The sequence below is a fragment of the Phacochoerus africanus genome, chromosome 8 (assembly GCF_016906955.1).
Source record: "Phacochoerus africanus isolate WHEZ1 chromosome 8, ROS_Pafr_v1, whole genome shotgun sequence".
NCBI lineage: Eukaryota > Metazoa > Chordata > Mammalia > Artiodactyla > Suidae > Phacochoerus > Phacochoerus africanus.
Window position 1 is genome coordinate 602,556 of NC_062551.1, and position 22,389 is coordinate 624,944.

Genomic DNA, 22,389 nt, shown 5'->3' on the forward strand with positions numbered 1-22,389 from the left:
GAGGACAGGCGACACCCATCCCTCGTGCCCCTTTGTATCCCTGGGGCCACAGAGCTGGACGTGCAGTGTGCGGGGTGCCCCCAGCCCTGGCACCTATGTCCTGGCACCCTGGCACACCCGCATCGCCTGGAGAAACGGACTCATCCTGGGCTTCGGTTTGTGAGGAAGAGAGGGTGTGGGCAGGCTGGAGGGAGGCCTTCACCTTCCCCTTAGGCTGAGAGTCCCTGGCTGGGTGGGCCCGGAGCTTGGCCAGCCCTCCCAGCTGAGGGGCGGGGGCATCAGTCAACTTCCTGCGCAGCCTGGCCCCGTGTGAGCCCACCTTCTCTTGGCCCTGCTTCCTGGCGGCCAGCCTGGAGGCAGCGGCGAATCTCTGGGGGTGCGGCCTGGTGCTGCTGCCTTGGTCCTAGGCCTGGCGTCCCTACTTCTCTTCATGGGGGCCAATGTGAGGGTGGGCCCTGCAGGCCAACAGAGCTGTTGCTTGGCCAGAGGTCTGCCCATTGGTTGGGGGTACAGCTCTGGGATCAGCCCTCAGAATGAGAGGTGGGCAGGAGGCTGCTGTTCGTTCTACCCTGTCCGTCTACCCAGGGTGCACTGGGGAATCCGAGGCCCGAGGGGCTAAGATCAGAAGGATTCTACATGAAGGGGCTATTTTTTTTTTTGCCTTTTTTTTTTTTTTTTTTTTTTTGTCGCATCCAAGGCATATGGAAGTTCCTGAATCGGAGCTGTAGCTGCTGGCCTACGCCACAGGCCACCCACCCACACCACAGACCTGGTGCCCTGTCTGCCTGTGCAGAGGTCAGCTGACCCTTCTGGCCACACAGCCCAGTCCAGCGTGTCCACTTGGACCCCTGTGGTGTGCCCTCTGGATGGGGAGGAAGTGCCCTGAGCAAGGAGGGTACAGGTCCATCCGAAAGCCACGTCCCCGGCACCTTCACGGGGGCCCGTACAAATCGGCCAGCCGGGCGAAGCGGGGGCCCCAGTCCTGGAGGCAGCTGTAGTCCTGGTCCTCGTCGCCCAGGCTGGACAGGATGGAGCTCAGCGTCCCGGCCACAGAGCCGTCCCCCTCGTAGTCGTAGATGAGAGCCGTGTCGTAGGGGGGGACGCTGGGGTCACTGTCTGCAGCCTCCAAGCCCTGTGAACAGGCCCGGGGCTCAGGACCAGTGCTGGCCTGCCTGGCTGGTGGCCTCCGCCACTCTGGCAGTGGCTCCGGAGAGGCTCCCGGGAGACGGAGCCAGAAGGGGGAAAGGGGTGACCAGGGTTGGCGCAGCAGCCCTGAGCCGGCACTTGGGAGCACCTGCCCCAGAACGCGGACTAGAGGCAAGGTCCCCTCTGGGTGGGTTTCCCTCTCGCGGACTCGAGCCCCTACCGCCAGCCCTCCATCCTGCGCCCCAAGCGCGCCCCAGGCGTGAGGGGGCATGTGAGCACGGGCCCGGTCCCGCCACCCGCTTGGCACCTACATCGAGGATGAAGTCAGCGATGTCAGTGGGGCTGGTGGGCAGCGCACGGGGAGCCTGGGGGCGCGCTCGGCCAAACGGGGCATCTCGGCGCATCAGCGGCCTTCCTAGGGGGGCGCTCAGGGCCGCCAGCTCTTCTGGGTGGCGCAGTTGGTCCATGTCATAGGCATCCTGTGGACAGAGCGCCAGGCAGCTCAGCCGCGGGTCTGGGTTCCTTCCTGGGGCGGCCGGCAGGGGCCCCACGGAGGACCCCCCCCCCCAATCAGCACTTCAAGCCCCATCCCCTCACCTGGTCCTCCTCCCCGCCCCCCTGCTCATCGTAGTTGAGGATGTTGTCCCGGAGGTCGTCCTGCAGCCCGTGCAGAAGCCCCTTGTCCCACGACTGCTGCCGGGACCGCGCCAGGAGGGCCACCAGCAGGGCGAGCACTAGGTGGGGGACGGGGCGGAGGTCGGGTGGGCATGGGGCAGGGGAGACGGAAGGGGCTGCGGGGGGCGTGGGTCCGAGCGCTGGGGTGCGCAGGCCGGCACTCACAGAGCAGCAGGATGACGCTGGCCAGCACGATGACCAGGGCCCCCAGGCTGATGCCGGCGCCGCCCGCCCGCAGCGCAGCGGCTCCTGGCAGGCAGGTGCCGTCCTGGCCACAGCGGCACACGGTCACGTTCAGCGGCTGCTCGCGCTGCTGCGGCGGCTGTCCTGAGTCCCGAAGCAGCAGGCTGAGGCGGTACAGACCCTCCTGGACCTGGTGCCGCAGCTGCAGGCGTGCATGGCTCACTGGAGAGGGCGCTCGCGGTCAGCAGGGGCGAGGCAGCAGCTCCGAGCTGCCCATCCACCTCCCGACCCCCCCTGTGCCTGTGCTTGGGGTGGGCAGCCTGCTGCGTGGGGTTCCTGGGATGCTGGGGCTCTGCCTCCCCATCTGTCCACTGGGTGTGTCACCAATCCCTACCCGGCCCACGGAGGCACTGCGGAGGGAGCCAGTGGGACCACGATGTGGAGTGACCCCCTGGCAGGTCCCAGGCTCTGGACCCCCAGGGGCGTGGGGAGAGCTCACCGTTCACAGGGCTGAGGCTCCAGTTCCGGGCCAGCTCTGGAACCCTGGGGCTCAGCTGGAAGTGGAAGGGGGCCCCGTGGGGGGGGAGGTCCTCATCCGTGGCCCCCAGGAGAAGGCCGGAGCCCTGGTCTGGTGTGCTGCACAGGCTGCCCCAAGGCGGGGACAGCTCGGGGGCGTGGTCGTTGACCTCCAGGACCTCAATGGACAGGGTCCCAGTGGCCGTGCTGGGTGGTGAGGCTGCAGGCAGGACGGGCCTGGTGAGGCCCTCGGCCCACGGGAACCCTCACCTCCCCCTCCCCCCCGCCCCCGCAGGCCTGCTCGGTGGAGCCCCCCAGCCCAGAGCCCTTGGGCAGCAGCGGGGGGCCCAGGCCGGGCTCCGCGCTCACCATCGTCTTGGGCCAGGATGACGGCGCGATACCAGCCACCCTTGAGGAAGGGGGACGCGGGGCTGAGCACACGCTGGGTCTGGACCTGGCCAGTGGCCCCGTCCACGTGCAGCCAGTCTTCAGGGTCGTAGTCCTTGGAGTAGCTGTTGGGGGGCAGGGCAGTGGGTGGGACCCCAGGGGTGTGTCCCACGGAGACACACACACACCTCTGAAGCTGGTTCTAGAGCCCTACGCTGCCGCTTTCCAGCCCAAACAGCAGACGAAGAAACCGAGGGTCGGGGAGGGCAGGCAAGCTGCGCAGGGCCCCCCGGCCCCCGAGTGACAACAGGGTTCAACCGTGGCACCACGGGGACAGACCCAGATCCACGGGGCCAGGGCAGGGGGTGAAGTCCAAGGTGTTAACACCCAGCCCCACGGGAACGGCGGCTTCCCAGCGCGGCTGGGGAACGATGGAGGCCAAGTCAGCTGCGCCGGGGGGAGCCCGGCCCTGCCCCGCCAGCAAGGCCGCGTGAACACAAGCACACGCATGGACTCTCGGTGACACACACGGAGGAGCCCCCGCCCTCCAACCACAGCGCAGACCTGTGGGAGCACAGGCCTCACACCCTGAGCTGGGCTGCCCCGGCCGGGAGTGCCCTCTGCTCACCCGAGGCCCCCACCTGAGCCTCTGCGGCTGATGCGTGTCAGGGTCTCGGGCAGAGAAGGTGGCCACGGGGGTTCCCGGCGCTGCCCCCTCCGCCAGGCTGGCCCTCAGCGGGTTCTCCCGGAACACGGGGGGCTCGTTGACATCCCGCACCTGCACGCTGACCCTGGCCTGGCCCCGCTCCGCCCTGGGGGCGGCCGCCTGCAGGGGGGCCTCGTTCTGCACCGCCACGTTGAGGGTGTACCGCTCGCAGCTCTCATAGTCCAGGGGCTGCAGGGAAGCAGAGGGGCGGCCCATCAGGCCTCGGGGCCCTGCGCAGCGGGGGCGCCCCAGGCAGCCTGGGCTGGAGAGGCCTGCACACTGGCACTGCTGCCCCTCCTCTGACCTCAGAGCCCCAACGTCCTTCTTTTCAGCCTTGGAAAAATAAAAATAATGCAAGACAAAAAGCATGAAGAAGACGGTAAAAAGGACAAATACGCTTCACTCAAAATGAGTCTGTGGGGAGCTGTGTGGTCAGTTTTCTGTCACTTGGCCGGACTGTCCCCCTCAGTGACTCAGGGGGGCAGACACTCATCTGGCCCCATGCTTAAGCTGGCCCTACAGAAACTTTAAATCAAGCGGCTTATCCTGGATAAGCGGGTGGGGAAGGGTCTTGTCTGTGGCTGGGAGCCTTTAAGAGCAAACTCCCTGCAGAAGAACAAACCCGGCCTCCAGGTGCGGCCTCAGCTCCTGGGCTTTCAGCCCGGCCAGCTGCCACTCGGCAGCCCCAGGAGCCATCGAAATCTCTCTCTGCACAAGCATATGTGAGCTGGAGTGTGCACACATACGTGCGCATGCGTGTATATAGCTGTGTGTGTAGCCGTGCGTGCACGCATGTGTGTGCATGTGTGTGTAGCTGTGTGCGCATGTGCGCGTGTGGCTGTGTATGTGCGCATGCATGTGCATGTGTGTGCACGCGTGTGTGCACAGGCATGCAGAAATGTATCTCTTGCTGGTTCTCTCCCTGCTTTCAGGTCAGTCGACACGTGAGGTCTGTACCTGCCCACCGGTAACATGCGTCGAACGCCAGAAATAACCCCGAGCGGGTGGTGCTGCCCCGCCTCTCAGCCCTGTCGTCCCGTGTTGCGTGACCCAAGCCTGCAGTCCCCGCGTTCCCGGCCCTCTGGCTGCGCCTTCCTGAGGGGACATGGACGCTCCCATCAGGTGGCAGGTGTGAGAGACGCCCGTCAGCTCACCTTCACCACGGACAGCACGCCCTCGTTGGTCCTGGGGTCCGTGCGGATGGCGAAGTGCCCCTGAGGGTCCCCCTCCAAGATGGTGAACCTGGCCGCCCAGTTGGGGGAGCCGGGCAGGTCCCGGTCCTCCACCTCAAGCCGCCCCACGTCCACGCCGCTGACGGCCTCGGCGGCCTCCAGGAAGAACTGCAGAAACTCAGCCCCATTACCCACAGGCCAGCCTCTCCCACCCACTGCCCACCCAAGAGCAGTCCTCTGGCCCAGGGGCCCAGGGGCCCAGGAACCACCGCCCCCCTCAGCGGCTGGCCAGGCAGGCACTGCCCTCTCCGAGGCAGGGCCATGGCCCCTACCACCAAGCTCCTGACTCCTGACGTGCTCACAAGCCACCTGTGCTGATCGGGGCCTTGAACCATCCATGCGGGGTGTCTCCTCCGGGCTCCCAGCCCCCCACCCCTCACCAGGAGCCCCGACCAGGGCAGCCCCAAGCAGCGGGGCAAGGGCGGAGCCACCACCTCTTCCCCAGTGAACTCGGGGGCGTTGTCATTAACATCCTGGAGCGTGATGACAGCGGAGGCGGTGGCCGTGAGCCCGTCTCCAGACATGTCTGCCACCTGCAGGGTCAGGTTGTACACGGCGACCACCTGGGGACAGGTGACGCAGCATCAGGAGACTGGATGGAGCATGCGGCCAGGGCTGCGTGGCCACCTTCGGGCTTGGGGGCAGGGTAGGCAGACCCCCTGCAGCTCAGCCCCCTGCCAGGCGCTCGTGGCTCTGAGGCCCCAGGTGGCTCGAGTACCTTCCCTGCTCCGCAGTCCTGGGGCACAAGGTGCGGCCTGGCTTCTCAGTCCCACCACAGGACTGTCGACTCCAGGCTCTGCCCCAGCCTGTGAGCAGGCAGAAGAGCAGTGACCGAGTCAGACAAGCATTTACAGAGCGCCTGCTGCATGCAAGGTGCTAGTCCCTGCCCTGGGGAGCTGGGAGCAGTGGCAGAGAAAGGGGGCAAAGATCACCTCGCATGGTAAGTAGCCAGAAGGAGCACACGGGTGGCTGTGGGGAACCAAGGAGGGCTTCCTGGAGGTGCAGATGCCACACGGAAAGGAGCCCGGCAGCGAGGGGCCACATGGACGGCCCTACCCCGGGCCAGGGAGCCTGAATTCTTCACAGGCAACAGGTGGGACTTTGGGCTGAAAAGGGGCTGAGGGCCCCTAAACCGGCTTCGGATCTACCCACCCGCCCACCCACAGGGCAGGGTGGCTCAGGCTGGGTCTGCCCAGCCCAGGCCCGAAGGGAATGTCGGCGGCGGTGAGCGGCCCTCACCTCGCGGTCCAGGCCCACTTGCACCGTGCGGATGTCCCCTGAGAGCGCGTCGATGCTGAAGAGCTGGGGGCCCCCCTGCTCCAGGATCGAGTACCGGAGGGCCGCGTTGTCCGTCTCCGGGTCGTCCGCGTCTGTGGCCTCCGCCCTGGTCACCAAGGTACCTGGGAAGGGCGGGGACGTGTGGGGGTGACAGCCACGGGCACACCAGCCCCTAACTCCAGGACACCCTGCCTGCTCTGCTGCAGCCCACGGGCCCAGTCCAGGCTGCTGACTCGTGCTGCTTGGGTTGGGGGAGGCGGGTGTCCGACGTGCACAGCTGACACCTGTTTCCCATGGGACACCTGGGCCTGGCCCCGAACCCCAGCCCCGGGAGGCAGAGAGTGCAGGCAAGCCGGGCAGCTCCGGGGAAAATAGGACAGCAAGCCGCAGGAGAGGGGTCACTGCAGCGGAGGCCCACCAGTCCCGGTGCCCTGCGTTCCTTCTGATCCCTGGGGCACTGCACGCTCCCCGACCTGGGAGCAGCCCAGGCAGCCGGGCCTGTCGCTGGCGGGTGACTAAGGAACAGCAGCAAAGCAGCTGCTGGCCAAGCCACGGAAGGTGGGGAGCCACCAAGCAGGTACGTCCTGGTGCAACTCTGGACCCCAGAGTAGAGCCAGAAACAGCGCTCCAAGCAGCCCCCTTCCTGGAGCGCAGGTGAGCCGCTCCGAGGGGCCCCAAGCCCTGATGCCCGGTGGGTGAGCACACACGGGGGACCGGGGCCCAGCTTCTCACCATCAGAGAAGGGACCCCACAAGGGACCTCGCAGACCCGGGATGCCAGTGGGTGCTGGCAAAGACTTGTGACTCAGAAGGAAGGTGGAGGAGCGTGCAAACACGGCTGCATGCACACATACATGCCAGACACACACACACACACGCAGACACATGCACAGCTGCACCTTCGTGAACTTACTGCCCAGGTCTGCCTGCTGAAAGGGCCTGGACGAGTGGATGAGTTTCTCACTGAGCCAACGCGAGCATCAAATCATGGCTGCGGGAGTTCCCGTCATGGCTTAGCAGTTAACAGACCCGACTAGTATCTATGAGGATGCAGGTTCAATCCCTGGCCTCGCTCAGTGGGTTAAGAATCTGGCACAGCCGTGAGCTGTGGTGTAGGTTGCAGATGCAGCTCGGATCTTGTGTTGCTGTGGCTATGGTGTAGGCCGGTGGCTACAGCTCCGACGGGACCCCTAGCCTGGGAACCTCCATATGCCGAGGGTGCGGCCTTTAAGAGCAAAAAAAAAAAAAAATCACGGCTGCAAAGACTGATCAAGCATTGGGGTGCCCGCAGTGGCACAATGGGATCCGCGGCATCTTGGGAGCGCTAGGACACAGGTTCGCTCCCCCGCCCGGCAAGGTGCATTAAGGATCCAGCACGGCTGCAGCTGCGGATTAGGTCAGATCTGACCCCCAGACAGAGAACGCTATACGCCGCGGGGAGGCCAAAAAAATAACGATCATAAAATGGAAAGAATTCTTACCCATTGAATTAAGAGGACATGAGGCGTCCAGACTAACACATGTGAATACACATACACCCAAAGCACACGCACACACACACCTATGTACACACACACGTGCACACACTTAAGACACACAGACACACACAGTACATACAAGCACTTGAGTTCTGTCGTGTAACGGAGACGAAGGACAGGATGAGACAAGAATAGGGACAGTGGAGATTCAGGCAGGAGCCCGGGGGCGGGCGGTCTGAGGGCAGCAGGGCGTTAGGACAACCTTCCACCAGAGGCCTATTCAACACAAAGGGAACGGCAGGAAGCCCCGGAACCAGGGTCTCCGGGGGACCTCCAGGCACACAGACCCACACCCGGAGACAACCGCGACCAAGGAGGTGGGAGAATGAACAGCGAGTGAGAAGCAGAAAACGCTGCTGAGGGGAATGCAAGGAAATGCAGACGGCTGCAAACACAAGCCACAGTCACTGTTTGGAAGAGGGCAAACTGCTAAGATGACAGGACTACCCAACCTGCAGCTTCAGTCCCGCCCGCCTCAAGTCCCAAGAACACCTCCTTTGCATATAAAGTCAAAGCATTTACTCAGGCAAGCGAGGTGCTGCCTCAGGGCCCATGACAGACAAAGCGTTGTAGGGCTCTTGCCACAAAAACCTGGAATCAAGAATCAACGAGGAGTTCCCGCTGTGGCTCGGCAAGTTAAGAACTCGACTAGTCTCTGTGCTCCTGAAGGATGCAGGTTCGATCCCTGGACTCGCTCAGTGGGTTAAGGATCTGGTGTTGCCATGAGCTGTGGTGTAGGTCGCAGACCTGGCTTGCATTTGCTGTTGCTGTGGTTGTGGTGCAGGCCAGCAGCTGCAGCTCCAATTCGACCCTTAGCCTGGGAACTTCCATATGCAGCAGCTGCTCACATTGCTGTGGAGGCACGGGTTTGATCCCCGGCCTGGCCAGCGGGTTAAGGATCCAGCGTCACCACAGCTGTAGTGATTCAGGAAGCGACAGCTGACAGGCCGGAGCCTCCTTTCGGGGGTGATGTGTGGGGCCTGTGCGCTGTGAACGTGTAAGTGCCATGAAATGCTCAGTTTAAAATGGCTAATTTCAGGTTATGTGAACTTCACCTCAATTTAGAAAAGGGGGGAGAGAGGGGGGATGGGGAGGGGGGGAGCAGAGGAACCACCAGAGCTTAGCCATCCACAGAGGCTCTCCAGCTTTGGAAGACGTGCGGCTTGAAATTTACACTGCAAGAAGAAATGACCTGGGGAAACTCCCGCAGTCCTGGAGGCTATGTACCTATTTTTCAAGTCCTCGGTGAAGGGGAACCCCTGGATTTCTGAGCTCCCCAGCACCCACCTCCAGGCTCCCTACCTCACTGGCAGCGGGAGCAGGTGGCTGGCACTCACCTGGGACAGCGCCTTCCAGCACCTGGCCAGTGAACACCTCCTGCCTGAAGACCGGCCGGTTGTCATTCTGGTCCACAACCACGATCTCCAGATCTGTGGGCTCCTCCAGGGTGGCCCCCCCCAGGTCCAGAGCGAAGGCCCTGAGCTAATTGAGCAGAGAGCAAGGGCTGGCACTGGGCCCCCCAATTTTCAGCAGCCCCCACGAAGGCAAATGGGACAGCAAATGCAGAGGTGGTGCCTGCTGAAAACGCCACTGAAACAAGTGAGAAGCACTTCAGGGGCAGACAGAATCCCCCAAGAAGAGCCCATTTCCTCCTAGCAGGCAGGGCGGCTGCCATGCTTCCCCTATCACCTTGGCCACCAGGAAGCTCACAGCCATGTTTCAAACGACTCAGGCGATGCTCTCCTAGCCTCTCTCTCTTTTTCTGTAAATGGTTTTGGCTGCTCTTGAAGTTTAACTTCTCTGTATGGGTGCAGTTTTGACTTAACCTACCTCCTGCCCCTCAGAGAATAGGCGAGATTTAACTTCCAGGGAAAACACACAGTCTTTCTGTGGAAACCAAAGAGGGTTCTTAAAGCTTGAGAAGGCTTTAGGGCACCTGAATGGCAAAGGCTGAAGCCCCTTCCCTGGGTCAGGTCAGCCTGGGGGGTGCCCATGTCTATAGGGACTCAGGTGAGTTCTACGCCCCTTCCTTGGCCCAGCTCTCCTCCCTCTCCCCACGGCTCTTTGTCCTAGACCCCACAGCCCAAGCCTTTCAAGGGCCAGCTTCCAGGCCACCTCCATCCTACCCCAACAGTCCTGGGGTGGCTGCTGCTGGGGTTCTTCAAGCCTCCCAGCCCCCACAAGGCATAGCATATGCTGGGGGAGAAACGGTGACACCAGTGTCCAGCGCTGCTTTCCTGGGAAAGCTGACGCCCACCCTGCTGCCCAGTTCTCCGGGGGTGGGGTGGGGGGGCAGCGCCAGCCCTCGGGCTGCTCAGGCTTATCTGCCAAATGGTCCCAAATCCCACTCCTGGCCCCCAGTTAAGAATGCTAGGTCCTGGGAGTTCCCCTGCGGTGCGGCAGGTTAAGGATCCCACTAGGTCACTGCGGTGGCTCAGGTCACTGCGGCGGTGCAGGTCCAATCCCTAGCCCAGCACTTCCAAGGCCCTGGCAAAAAGAACGCTGCGTCTTGCTGGAGAAGGTGTGGCCGCTGACCCCTTGGGAGTGGGAGCCTGTGGCCGCCGACCCCTAAGCGACCCTATCTAAGAGGGGAGGGGAAGAGAGGTGGGGGGCAAGTGGGGGAGGGGGGAGAACGGAGAGGGCAGGGGCCCACCCTGAAGCGGTCGGTCTTCTCTCGGTCCAGCAGGGCGTTCAGGAAAACCCTGCCGGTGAACTTGTCTATGGAGAAGACGCCCTGGGGCTCCTCGTCCACGCCGGGCCCCTGGATGCTGTAGATGACGCCGCCCGCCTGCTGCTTGTCAGACTTGATCTGCGGGCCGGAAGTGGGCTTGCTGGGTGTCCCCAAAAGCAGGGGGAGTCAGCCCCGCCCCGCCAGCCCCGCCCCCGCCCCTCCAGCCCCGCCCCCACCCGCCAGCCCCGCCCCTCACCTGCACCAGGGGGAAGGGCAAGCGCTTGTGGTTCTCGGACACGCTGATGGGAGGGATGACCCAGGCTCTCCGCACACGGCCCTGCGTGGGCGCTCGGCGCCAGGGGTACAGGGTGCGGGGCCTCCTCAGCCCGGGGACCCCCAGTGACAGGCACACACTCTGCCACAAAGACAAACCGCGTCACCCAGCACACACCCAGAGCCCTGGTGGGCCAGGCAGCGCAGCGCGCTCCCCCAGCCGAGGTACCCGATGAAGCCTGGGGGAGGCAGGCACCTGCCCTGCCGGAACTCGCCTCACCTCCACCGCTCAGAGCGGGAACCGAGGCCCAGAAAAGGAAGCCCTCTGGGGGCTTGAGGGCAGAGCGGGCAGCAGCCCCAAACATCACCCCGCACTCCCGCAAGGCCCTGGTTGAAACCCGCGGCCCCTGCACCCGCACCCTGACTGGGCGTGGGCGGCGGCTGGGTGCGGAGGCACTGCAGGCCTTCTGCTCCCCAAATCCTGAGTGGGGCTGACACAGCTGCAGCTCTTGTGGGCACAGAACTAACTGCTTGGGCTCGGGTAAGGACTGGCAAAGCCCAGGGAGGGAGAGGGGCAGCAGGCCCCCCAGGGCTGTCAAATTTCGCCCCCTGCGTCTGTAGCTCCGTGCGCTCCCTCCTCCAACCCAAGGCAGGGGCAGCCTCAGGGACAGGGGAAGGACACAGGACACCGTGCTCAGGAACTGAACTCTTCTGGAGGGGACCCTCCCTGGCTGCTCCTCAAGCCCTGGTCCCCACCCCCAGCCTGGGTCCTGCTGACTTCTGCCAAGCTTGCTGTCCCCTCACAGTCTGTGGAGGGGCCGCCCCGGGCTGGAGACGCCAGGGGAGGAGGGAGCGGTGACTGGTAAACAGGGGGCTGGGGGAGGTGGGGGGGCTGCTGTCCTGCACAACCTCTGGCTGGCGCCCTCCTCCAGGGCAGCCCACCCGGCTCCTCATGCCCTTTGCTGACAGAGTGCAAGTAACCTCCAGACCAGGGCCGCCCCCTGCCCCCCCCCCCCGGGCCAGGGCCAGCCCCCCCCCCCACCCCGGGTTCTGAGTCCCCCTCCTGCTCTCACCCGAAGGGCCAAGGTCTGGACTCCAAGAAGCACCAAACCCAGCTGAGAGAAAGGACGGGCGGGTTACCAGGCCCCCAGCTCCCCGTGCCCAACAGATGGCACTGCCGGGCTCCACGCCTCCTGGGCAGCTGGCTTCCCACCAGGATGGCCCAGCACTGGCACTTCCAGGCCAGCTTGCTGTTCCCACCAAGCGGGAACCTGGCGGCCTTTGTCACAGCGCTCCTGGGGACAGCGAGCTTGGCATGCTCCCTTGCCGGCCCACCCCAGCCCCTCTCAGCCTCACAGCCCCGAGAGCAGCAGGGCTGGGAGCCACGCCTGAACCTCTACTGCCTTTATGTGACACCCAGGGGCACAGCCGGTGGGGGGGGGGGGACGACTGGGCAGGAGGGACAGTCTGCGGGTGCTCCTTGACCTCAGGCCCTTGGAGGACATGGGGGACACATTCTGCCCCTGCAGCCCACCACAGAGCCTGTGGCTGTGCCCTCCCTGCCAGTGGCCTTGGCAACACTGTAGGACGCCCACCAGCTTGGCGTGGTGGTGGCAGAGCCTGGAGTCCCAGCTCCCTGGCTCCCTGTGGACCAAGTTCACAAGAGTGGCAGGAGCCACCGAGCCTGGGCAGGGGCCCCTTGCTCAGATCAGAGCCTAGGAGGGTGGGGTGGCCGGGCTGCAGTGCAGCTGACCTCCGGCTCTGGGGACATCTCTCTCTCATCCTCTGTCCTCCCACCACCCCTTCCCAGAAGATGTGGGTGGTTCGGGGAAGGCCTGGGAGCTGCCTGGGGGGGGTCAAGGGACATCCGGAGCCAGGACAAAGGCCCACAGACAAGGCCGGCTCAGAAGCCCAGCAAGTGTGCAAAGCCATGAAAGCACCTCGGCTGGACGCTGCTCACAGATGCCACCTCCCCTCCCTGCTGCTCACTCTCTAGAGCCGACGGGTGTCAGGGACCCACCTCGGCCCCGCCCTTGGCCCAGAGCCTGAGAGGACAGCCTGGGCCGGTCCGCCAAGCCCACGGAGTAAGAGAGCTCCAGGCCGCACGTGGAGCCAGCGGGACCTGGCTGCGTGGTAAGCACTTCACATGCCACTGCAGGGCAGGAATGGTGTCACCTGCACAGACCCCGGCGAGGCCGCCTCCCCCAGAGATGCTCCCTGCTGGGTGCTTTGCTGGCCTCCGGTGGTCCCCACGCCCTCCTCCCTGTGGGGCTGACGCAGTGGGAAGGCCCCTCACACAGACCCGGGCTTCCTAAGGCTCATCCTGAGGATCAGCCGGGGAGTTCCCACTGCGCTGCAACGGGATCAGTGGCATCTTGAGAGCGCTCAGTCGCAGGTTCGACCTCCAGCCCAGCACAGTGGGTTAAGGACCCGGCGCTGCCGCAGCTGTGGCTTAGATGGCAAACACGGCTTGGATCTGGTTCCTGGCCTGGCAACGCCATACGCCGCAGGGTGGCCAAAAATGGAAAAACAAAAACACAAACACGAGGGTCCCCCAGCCCTGACCTGGCTCCTGCTCCACTCCACCCCTGGGAGATTCTGCGTGTGGGGTGGGCACGACGCCACCAACAACGGTTTTAAAGCAACAGTAGGAAAGTGCCTGAGCTCTGGAGACTCTGCTGACAGCCCTTGCCCCCCACGGGGGGGGGGGTCTGTCCTGCCCGGACCTGGGGGCCGCAGACCTCTCTGCCTCGCTCCACCAGCCCTCGGTGGGTTCCGAACATAGAATTCCCCGGGCAGGGAGCCGGGAAGAAAGCTGGACGCTCAGCTGCTCTGGGCGGAGATGCTGCTGACCACGGAGCACAGTGGACAGGGAGGAGAGCCTGCCCCAGCGCTGGCACTGCACCCTCCGGAGTGGCACCGGTTGACGGAATGGCGCAACCAGGCAGAACTTCCACAGCTCAGGTTGGTTCGTGGAGGGGTTCTGGGCGCTAGTGAGCCCACACTGCCGGGGGCTCTGCCAAGCGGGGGGGGGGGGGGGGGGCAACGTGGGCAAGTCCTGGAGCAGGAGATACACAGCGTCTCCTCCAGAGCAGGCACGGGAATCCGCTCCAGGTCAGTGTGACAGGAACCCAGGGAAGCCGGGCTGGACCCCTGCCGACTGAAAGTGGGCAGGACATCCGGGAACACAGGACTTGCCCCAGTGGGGCTGCAGCGGGCAGGCTGGAGGGACAGCTGCACCTCTGTCTCACCATCCTGAAGCCTGCAACAGCTGGAGGGGGGCTCAGGGGAGACGTGGGGGCCGCTCCGGGCCAGGCAGACAGCTGGGTCCATTCCTGGCGTGCCTGATGCCCGCCAGGCCATCCAGGAACGGGGTGGTCTGGATTCCAGCTGGGGGGGTGGGGTGGGAAGGGGCTAATGCCTGGGAAGCCTGTGGGGGCCTTCTGCCCACAAAGCACCTCGGCCTCTCCCCCTGCCCCCGCAAACCTCGTGCACATCCCCCCAGGCTCCAGGCCTCCCACCTGGTCCCAAGAGTTAAAAGCCAGGCCTGGAAGCAATAGTGGCTGGCATCCTGCACAGTCCCACATGGCCTCCCGGAGCTGGGCGCAGGCTCGGGCCCCCCCCCCCCAAAATGGCAAGGGTCTGCCCCTACCACCTGTGCCCCCATTCCCCCCCCTTCTGGTAGGATAGGCCCCCAGGGGCCCAGCTGCTGGGATGCCGTGGGCACAGGAAAGGGGGCCCCCAGAGGCCAGTTCTGAAACACACGCTCAGCCCCTGGCTAAGATCTAGGGGGACACAGGCAGAGGAAGAATGAGGCTGGTCCACGGCTATGAAACAGGCAATAGTCAACAGGCCCCCACCCCAGAGGCCACCAAGGAGTCCTGCTATGCCTGCACCAGCCTCCTTGGGGGCTCCCAGAGGCAGAGGGAGGAGAGTCCAGGAGGAGGTCACAGGACCATGTAGCTGGACAGGGGGACAAACGTCTGAAAGCTGAGCTGGGTGGGGGAGGGCTGGGCCAGGTTCTGTCACGGACATATTTCAGCGAGGCCCGGAGACGCTCCCTCACACCGGAGCTAATTTGAGCCACACTGAGTGCGGGAACATGAGCGGCCAGGCCCTTGGCTGGCCCCCCACCCCCACCAGAATCCCTGCAGTCTCCAGCTGTCTGGGAGGGGGTGCATTCTGCAGTTGCCTTGGGAGAGGGGAGAGGAATCTGAGAAGGAGCTCCCCCTGCCCCCACAACAGAGTCTCCCAGGTCCTGCTGAAAGGATGACACCCCCAGACCCAAAGGAGTGGGTGTCAGCCTGTTCCTGGAACAAGTAGGTAGGGTCATGCGAGGAGACCAGAGCCTTCTGGAGTGAGTGTGGGGCTGCCAGAGGGCCTGCTGCCCTGGGTGGGCACCCAGCAGAGGGCTCAGGGGCTCAGGTGGAGCGTGGCGACCAGGCCGTGCCGGCTGAGTGACCAGTTGGGAGCCGCAGGCGCCATCTCCACTGGGGCCGGTGAGAGGACCCCAGGGCAGGGCTGGCATGGCTGGGATGGTGGGGCCGCGTGCAGGAGGGGCCAGCTGGTGGGCACCCCAGCACCTGCCAGGGGCTGAGAACTGAGCTGGCCAGCGAGCCCAGGATTGGGGGCCCTCACCAGCGTCCACACTGCCTCATGGGTCTGGAGCTGGAACAGCAACACATCTGCTCAAGTCTGGGAGACCTGAGGCCGTTCTCGCAGGCTGGCCCTCAGCGGTGACCCTGGCTCAGCTGGGTCTGCTGGGGCAGGAGGCCGCCTGCCCCACTCCCAGGTGAGTCCTGGCACCTGCCCAGCAGCCTAAGGCATCGGTGGTTCCACCCAGCGGGTGGCCATGTGGGGAGCTGGGTGGTCCTGCTCCTTCCAGCTCTCCTGTGCCCGCGCGGCGGGGACCAGCCGAGGGGTGAGCAGGTTGGGGTTCCTTAGGATGTGTGGAGGGTGGCCCTGTGGGGGCTGGAACTGGGATCTCCTGGACACAGGGTGCTCCCAAAGAGAAGGGGTTCCTGGAGCCGAGAGCCAGCACCTGCCCTACCGCCTGGACCCGTGGGGGCTCCGGCTCCACCCGAAGCTAGACTCGAGAGGAGCAGCTGCCAGCTCATGGCGTCCCTCGGAATCTGGCCTCCAGGCTTTTCCAGCTGGGGGTGCTCCGGCGCTCCCTTCTTCCCCTGCCCCTCCCCAAGGCTGAATACCCTAGACCTGATCCGCGGGCGGCACCCCCGTTTGGCTCCGAGTCCTCTCCAGCAGAGGCTGCTACACTCACCCTGGGAACGTGGCGCGAGCACCCTGACCGTGCTGCCCCGCCCAGGACCCTCCCGGGCCCCTCAGCTCACGGGCCCCCAAGAGTGCCCAGGGCCACTGGGCCCGGACGCCGGGATGCCCGCTTCAGTGCGGGGGCAGTGACCCCGCGCGGCGCCGGAGCCTTACCTGGGCCAGCAGCCCGAGGGCGAGGAGAAGCGCGGCGTCCATGGGCCGGCGGTGGGGGTCCGGCCGAGTGTCCGGCCGGCCGGCGGGAGCGGCGCCTACTGCTGGGACGGGACCCGGCTGAGTGACAGCACAAGTGTGCGGCGGGCGGGGCCGAGCGAGTGATAACACGTGTGCGGGGGCGAGGCTGGGCGGGGCCAAGGAACTAAGTGAGGGCACGTGGTGGGCGGGGCGGGGCGGGCCGGGGGGGCTGAGCGACGGCACGTGCGCGGGGGCGGGACTTGGGGGCCTGAGTGACGGCACGTGGGGGGCGGGGCGGACCAGGGGGCCGAGCGACAGCCCGTGCGCGGGGGCGTGGCGTGGGGCTGAGTGACAGCACATAGTGTTCCCCACGTGTGGGGCAGAGCAGAGGTCAGGCAGTGACCCAAGCTGGATGCCTGGCTCCAGGGTCAGGCTGTGGAACCGCGGAGGCCGGCAGAAAGGCAGCGGTGGTGGGGCTGAATTAGGGACCAGAGTGGAGTCCCTCTGTCTGAGCACCAGGCAGGCTCCTGCCTCAGGGCCTTTGCACTGGCGGTGCCCTCACCAGGACTGCTTCTCCGACTGTCCCTAAGGCCAGCCGCTCGCCTCCCTGAGGGCTCGGATCCCATTTGCTGTGTGTGTTCACGGTGCCCCCCCTCCCCCGCTGGAGTGCAGCCCCCAGGGCTGCTTGTCGACTGCTGACCCACGGGGCTAACACACAGGAAGGACAGGAGAGCCCTGGCTGGTGCCCGGCTTGCCCTTCACCCAGAAGGTCTTCCTACTGCGGGATGGGCCATTATTGGGTTGGTGACTACTTGGCGGAAGGGGAGGGAGGGTGTCTCTCCTGGCCCTGCACCCCTGATAACTGCCCCCCCCCCCCCCCCCCCCCGCCCCATAGGGCGAGGAGAACCTGGGCGGGGGAGGAGCAGTCACGGGCCTCTGCCCTCCTCTCCAGGTTGAGGGGCAGCTGAGCAGGTGCTGCGCCATCTGTGCCCTTGGCCTGCTTGGCCGGAGGCCAGACTGCCGCGGGCGGCAGTGGGGGGACTCCAGCGTGACGCTGGCACTCACTGCTCTGAAGGATCTGCAGATCTTCCAGCCACAGGATCTGAAATCCTGGGGCTGAGCGGCCCTGGAGCCACTGTCCTGCCTCTGAGGTCAGGGACGCCAGACCCTGGGTGGAGACGCCCTCTGAAGGCTTTGGGTTTCCGTCCCTGGTCGCAGTGCAGCAGGCGAGGTAGGGGGTCTGGGGGCTGGGCCGAGTCCCCGGGGCTGACCCCAGGCACCCCTCCCCCGCCTTGCTCCTGGCCTCCTGTCTCCCGCTCAACAGCCTCCGTCTGGGGTGTGAGGGTCTGCGGGGGGATGGGAAAGCTGGTCACAGGGGAGCCCCAAGGGCAGGAAGGGGCCGCTGGGGGAGGGCTGTGGTCCCCAGGCCGGTAGGGCCCCCCACGGCCCTGCTTCCTGGGCCAGGGCAGCCTGCAGTCCGGTCCCATCTCTGGGCCCCACGAAGGACGTTCCCTTCACTCTTGTGGCCGTTTCCTCTTGTGACCCAGAGGGGGGATGGCTTCCCTGAGCCCCGAGGTCCCATCTGGTGCTGGTCGACCCCAGGCTGCAAGGGCCAGTTGGCCTTCCTTGCTAATGAGGGCCAGGCCCCTCCCCCAAAGCCCTCTTTCCAGACGGGCTCTTGTGCCCCCTCCTGCATACCAGGTGGCCAACACCAGGGTCCCACCTTTGACCTCCCTCAGGTCCTTGGTGCGGTGCAGGAGTGGCTGGGGCCCAAGGCTCCAGGGGCTCCCCATCCAACCTCGTGGGGAGCCAGGACCCCCCTGACCCTGGATGACCACCCCCCTCTCGGGGACACAGTTGGGCAGATGACCTGCGCGTCCACTCGGGCTGGAGTCTGGTCTACAGGCTGGCAATACGTATACACTGGGGTGCACCTGTGAGCTGGAAGGGCACTGGCCCCCCTGCTGGGGGAGGGGTGTAGGGGGTGTGGGAAGGAGGGGCCGGTGCCCTTGATAAAAGCGGGTACTGAGACCTCCAGCAGAGAAGTGAAGCTATTATTAACTTGAGAGAAATATAAGTAGGTACATTAGGGGAGTTCCCATTGTGGCTCAGCAGCTTAAGAACCCAGCAAGTGTCCATGAGGATCTGGGTTCAGTCCCTGGCCTCGCTCAGTGGGTTAAGGATCCGATGGTGCCGTGAGCTGTGGTGTAGGTCGAAGACGTGGCTCGGATCTGGTGTGGCTGTTGCTGTGGCTGGGGGCGAGGCCGGCAGCTGCACCTCTGATAAAACCCCTGGCCTGGGAACCTCCACATGCTGCAGGGTGGCCCTAAAAAAAAAAAAAAAAAAAAAGGACTACTGTAGTTATACAGTGAAATAAGAACTGTCCTGTGTGAAAGCAGGCAGGCTTACACAAAACTGGACACAAGCTACCCTGTCCTAAGGGCCAGATGTTTGGTGACACTCTGGCTACACAGGTGCCACCCAGATGGCCGAGGTCCCCCTCCCTGAGCCTGTGAAAACACCCAGTTCCCTGACAGAAGGAGCTGACCCTGCGGCAAAGAAGGGTCGTGGACTGTGGGGCAGGTCTCATCGAGTCACAAGCACCCTCAGGAGCAGAGAGGGGCCGGCTGAGCTGGAAAAACGCAGCAAGAAGGAGCCAGAGTTTGAGGTGGGCTCAAGAGCAGGAGGCCTCTGGCAGCGGAGGGCAGCCGGCCCACAGCCAGGGAGCCGGGCCCTCAGCTCCACAACCCCCAGGAGCCAGATTCTGCCAAGGACCTGCTGAGTTTGATTCAAATTGTCCCCAGCTCCAGGGGACAATTTCGCCTCGTGTGACCTGGAACAGACGACTCCGAAGAGCCCCCGAGACGCCTGACCTAAGATGGGGAGATAATAGAGCCGTACTTGTCAGCCGTTTGCAGTAAGTGATCTGGGGGTGCGGGTGGCCATGTGACTCGGCAGCACGACTGGTCTCATGGGGCATCTGGATTGCATGTGTTTCACAAGCGAGGGTCACATAGGGCTGTGTGGCAAGGGGATGGCGGGGATGCAGCTCCTTGGGGTGCCCGCCCGGCCGGGGTTCAGGCTCCTGTGACCAGGCTGGGGGCTGGAGAGAGGGTGGACACAGCGCAGAGGAAGAAGAATGCCTGGCTCTCAGGAGGACACCAGACATCGGCCTGGGCATGACCGCTGCCATCCAGGTGGCGGCGCCCAGCGGGCAGCAGCAACAGTAACAACAGTCAGACTCGAGGCGCTCCTAGAAGCCCAGTCACTGACCCTGTCACACGCGGCTGGTCCCGCTGGGGCCTCCTTTTACCAGCAAGGACCGGAGGCTTGAGAAGGCCAAGGCGACACGGGCGGTGGGTCCTGGCAGCAGCAAAGGCATCCGGCTGCAGGGCCCACGCCCTTTCCACGTTGGAGCCTGGTCCACAGGTGGGCAGGAGGCTCGGTGGATGCAGACTCTGCCCCCCTGCCCGCCTCCTCCCGCCTTCTAGTTCCCCTGTGCCAGGCCCCTTCCGGGCACCAGGGCGTTAGCCCTACTAAAGCGCTCCTAGGGCAGACAACAGACCCGACGTGCTGAAGCAGCATGAGGGAGGGGCTGCAACGGAGCCAGGCAAGCAGCGGGGGCAGGTCAGGAAGGGTCCTGCAGCCCACCTGGCCCCGTGGCCTGGGTCAAGCAGTGGGATCCTGCAGAGGGCTTCATGCCTTTAAATGGGTCCCCGGGTCAGAGGGGTGCTGGGGTGGGCTGGAGGGGGAGGCGCGCAGGTGAGACAGGCTGGGCCTGGGGCCTGGGGCCCTTTGCTGCAGCGGCGGCAATGCTGGCACCGGGACAAACACCTCCTGGAGCAACACATACAGAGAAACCATAAGGAACTAAAAATAGAGTTCCCGTCATGGCTTAGAGGTTAAGGAATCTGACGAGGATCCATGAGGACTCGGGTTCAATCCCTGGCCTCGCTCAGTGGGTTAGGGATCCGGCACTGCCGGGAGCTGTGGTGTCGGTGGCAGATGTGGCTCGGATCCAGCGTGGCTGTGGCTGTGGTGCAGGCCGGTGGGAACTCCCCACCCTAGGTAACAAAGAAACCGGTTGTTGTCACTTCCCTGCAGGGGCCCCAGTAAAACCTTGCCTGTTTTCCTGTGTGGCTTCTCATCAACTTCCACTGATCAAGGGGGCCAGGAGCCCTGGACGGTAACACAGGTGGGAGGCCAGGCTGGCGGCCCCTGGGCCTGGGGAGCACAGGGTGTCACTGGCTGGTCCAGGCTGCGTGTGTCCCCGGTTGGCCTCGGCACAGTCAGGCCGCCAGCCCTGGTTTGAGGGGCTGCCGTCAGGTTTGCCTGTTCAGAAGCCTATGACATTTTCCCCAAGCACATAATAGCTGGTCATTCTCAAACTATGTTTTTCAAGTCCTGGTTGCTCAAAATTATGGAAAGACAGACAGATGGACAGAGACAGAAGACAGAAGAGAGACTGGGTGCTGGCAGCCCCCACAGGCCCTGTGGCCCAAAGAACTCAGGAGCTGGAGGCCCTGAGGGGGCAGCCTCTGTCCCAGCTGTCCCCAGGGCTGGCCCTGAGCTCCAAGCCCCCAGCTGTGGGGGCCGGGTCCTCTCCTGCCCAGCGCCCCCGACACCAGCTAGGCCAGGCAGCAGCAGCAGGAGAGCAGGGGTCCTGGTGGCTCCCGTCACACCCACCAGGACCGGCAGAGGGCAGTGTGGCTCCAGGGAAGGCCCTGCGGTCTGGGGGGCATTGCCTCTGCCAGATGGCACCTTCCTTGGCTGAGCCAGGCTCCCTGCCAGAACCCTGAGCTCCCCAAGCTCAGTTCAGGCTGTGGTGAGTACCGGTGAGGGGCAGCCCTGGCCACAGTGACAGAGGGGCAGTGCACACTGGAGAGCTCAGGTCCCTGGGCTCAGATGGTCAAGTTCCTTGCTTTATTTATTTGGCTTTTTAGGGCCTCACCCGCGGCATATAGAGCTTCCCAGGCTAGGGGTCCAATCGGAGCTACAGCCATCCTACACCAGAGCCACAGCCACACCAGATTCGAGCCACATCTGCAACCTACACCACAGCTCACGGCAACGCCAGATCCTTAACCCACTGAGCGAGGCCAGGGATTGAACCTGCAACCTCATGGTTCCTGGTCGGATTCGTTAACCACTGTGCCACGACAGGAACTCCAGTCAAGTTTTAAAGCAATTTGTAAGCATAACTGTCACCCCCAGAGCGGGGCTTTGACGGAAAAACTCACTCTGGGAAAAGCCTCCAGCAAGGTGGGCTGGGGCACCCACTCACCCCAAGACTCCAGGGCAGGGGTGCAGGCCTCTGTCCTGGTTTCCAGGAGCTGGGGACCAGGAGAGGCCATTTGCCCCGACCTGGGAGGCAGGGGCAGGCACGGGCCAGTGGTCAGGGTGAGACCCTCTCGGGCCCCCTCCCCAGGATCTCCTGGCTGGAACGGGCGGAAGTGGGGGAGCAGGAAGTGTGGGGGAGACCAGGAGGGCTCTGCTCTGGGGGCTTCTGGGGCGGTAGACGTGGCCTCGGCCAGGCTGTGTCCTGCTCACTCATTTCTTTTTTTTTTTGTCTTTTTGCTATTTCTTAGGCTGTTCCTGCGGCATGTGGAGGTTCCCAGGCTAGGGGTCTAATCGGAGCTGTAGACACTGGCCTACGCCAGAGCCACAGCAACGCGGGATCCGAGCCGCGTCTGCAACCTACACCACAGCTCACGGCAACGCCGGATCGTTAACCCACTGAGCAAGGGCAGGGATCGAACCTGCAACCTCATTGTTCCTAGTCGGATTCATTAACCACTGCGCCACGACGGAACTCCCTGCTCACTCATTTCTGAGCTCTCTGTGCTGCATGACAGGCTTACCCTGGTGCAAGGCCAGGCTGGGGGATCCTTGTGGCCCTGGTGGGATGGGCTCAGGTCAATGAGGCTGCCTGGGGTGGGGAGGGGAGGGGAAGAGGGCAGGGGCTGGTCCTGGGGGTTGAGGAGGGCAGGGGGCTTGTTCCATGGGGAGGGGAGGGGCCTGGGAGCTAGTGGGTCCCTGGCTTTGGGGGTAGGGCCAGGTGCTAGTTCTGGGGGAGGGGGTCAGGGGATGAACCCTGGGTTTGGGGTAGGGCCAGGGTTGGTCCTGGAGGAGGGGGCCAGGGACTGTACCGCAGGCTGCCTGGGGGCTGCAGGACAGCGGTTCCCTCGTCTGCTTCATGGTTCTTCCCATGTGGCCCAGAAGAGCCGCCAGCGTGGCAGCTTCTGGGCATCTCCCCAGTCAGGGCAGGTGAGGCTGGAAGGGATGGAGGGGGTGCTGGCAGGGGAGGGGGACATGAGGGGCTGGG

The 22,389-nt window shown here is 64.5% G+C and overlaps 1 protein-coding gene across 3 annotated transcripts; it reads right to left on the minus strand.

Moving 5' to 3' along the window:
- Positions 1–680: 680 nt before the first annotated feature.
- CDH15 (cadherin 15) lies at positions 681–16,313 on the minus strand. 3 transcript variants are annotated; one of them, XM_047792379.1, is made up of 14 exons: positions 16,047–16,313; positions 10,588–10,746; positions 10,314–10,469; positions 8,998–9,142; positions 6,085–6,245; positions 5,280–5,408; positions 4,768–4,953; positions 3,549–3,802; positions 2,890–3,032; positions 2,504–2,740; positions 1,987–2,226; positions 1,744–1,880; positions 1,458–1,625; positions 681–1,132 (listed from the first exon to the last, which is right to left on the minus strand). In XM_047792379.1, the coding sequence occupies exons 1-14, from the start codon at positions 16,086–16,088 to the stop codon at positions 932–934; spliced, it is 2,358 nt and encodes a 785-aa protein (XP_047648335.1). In that variant the 5' UTR covers positions 16,089–16,313; the 3' UTR covers positions 681–931. The 3 variants fall into 3 exon arrangements, with proteins under 3 accessions (XP_047648335.1, XP_047648336.1, XP_047648337.1); XM_047792380.1 differs by lacking the exon at positions 4,768–4,953 and adding an exon at positions 4,571–4,708 and having other exon boundaries at positions 714–1,132; positions 16,047–16,167; XM_047792381.1 differs by lacking the exon at positions 10,588–10,746 and having other exon boundaries at positions 714–1,132; positions 16,047–16,167.
- Positions 16,314–22,389: the final 6,076 nt, after the last annotated feature.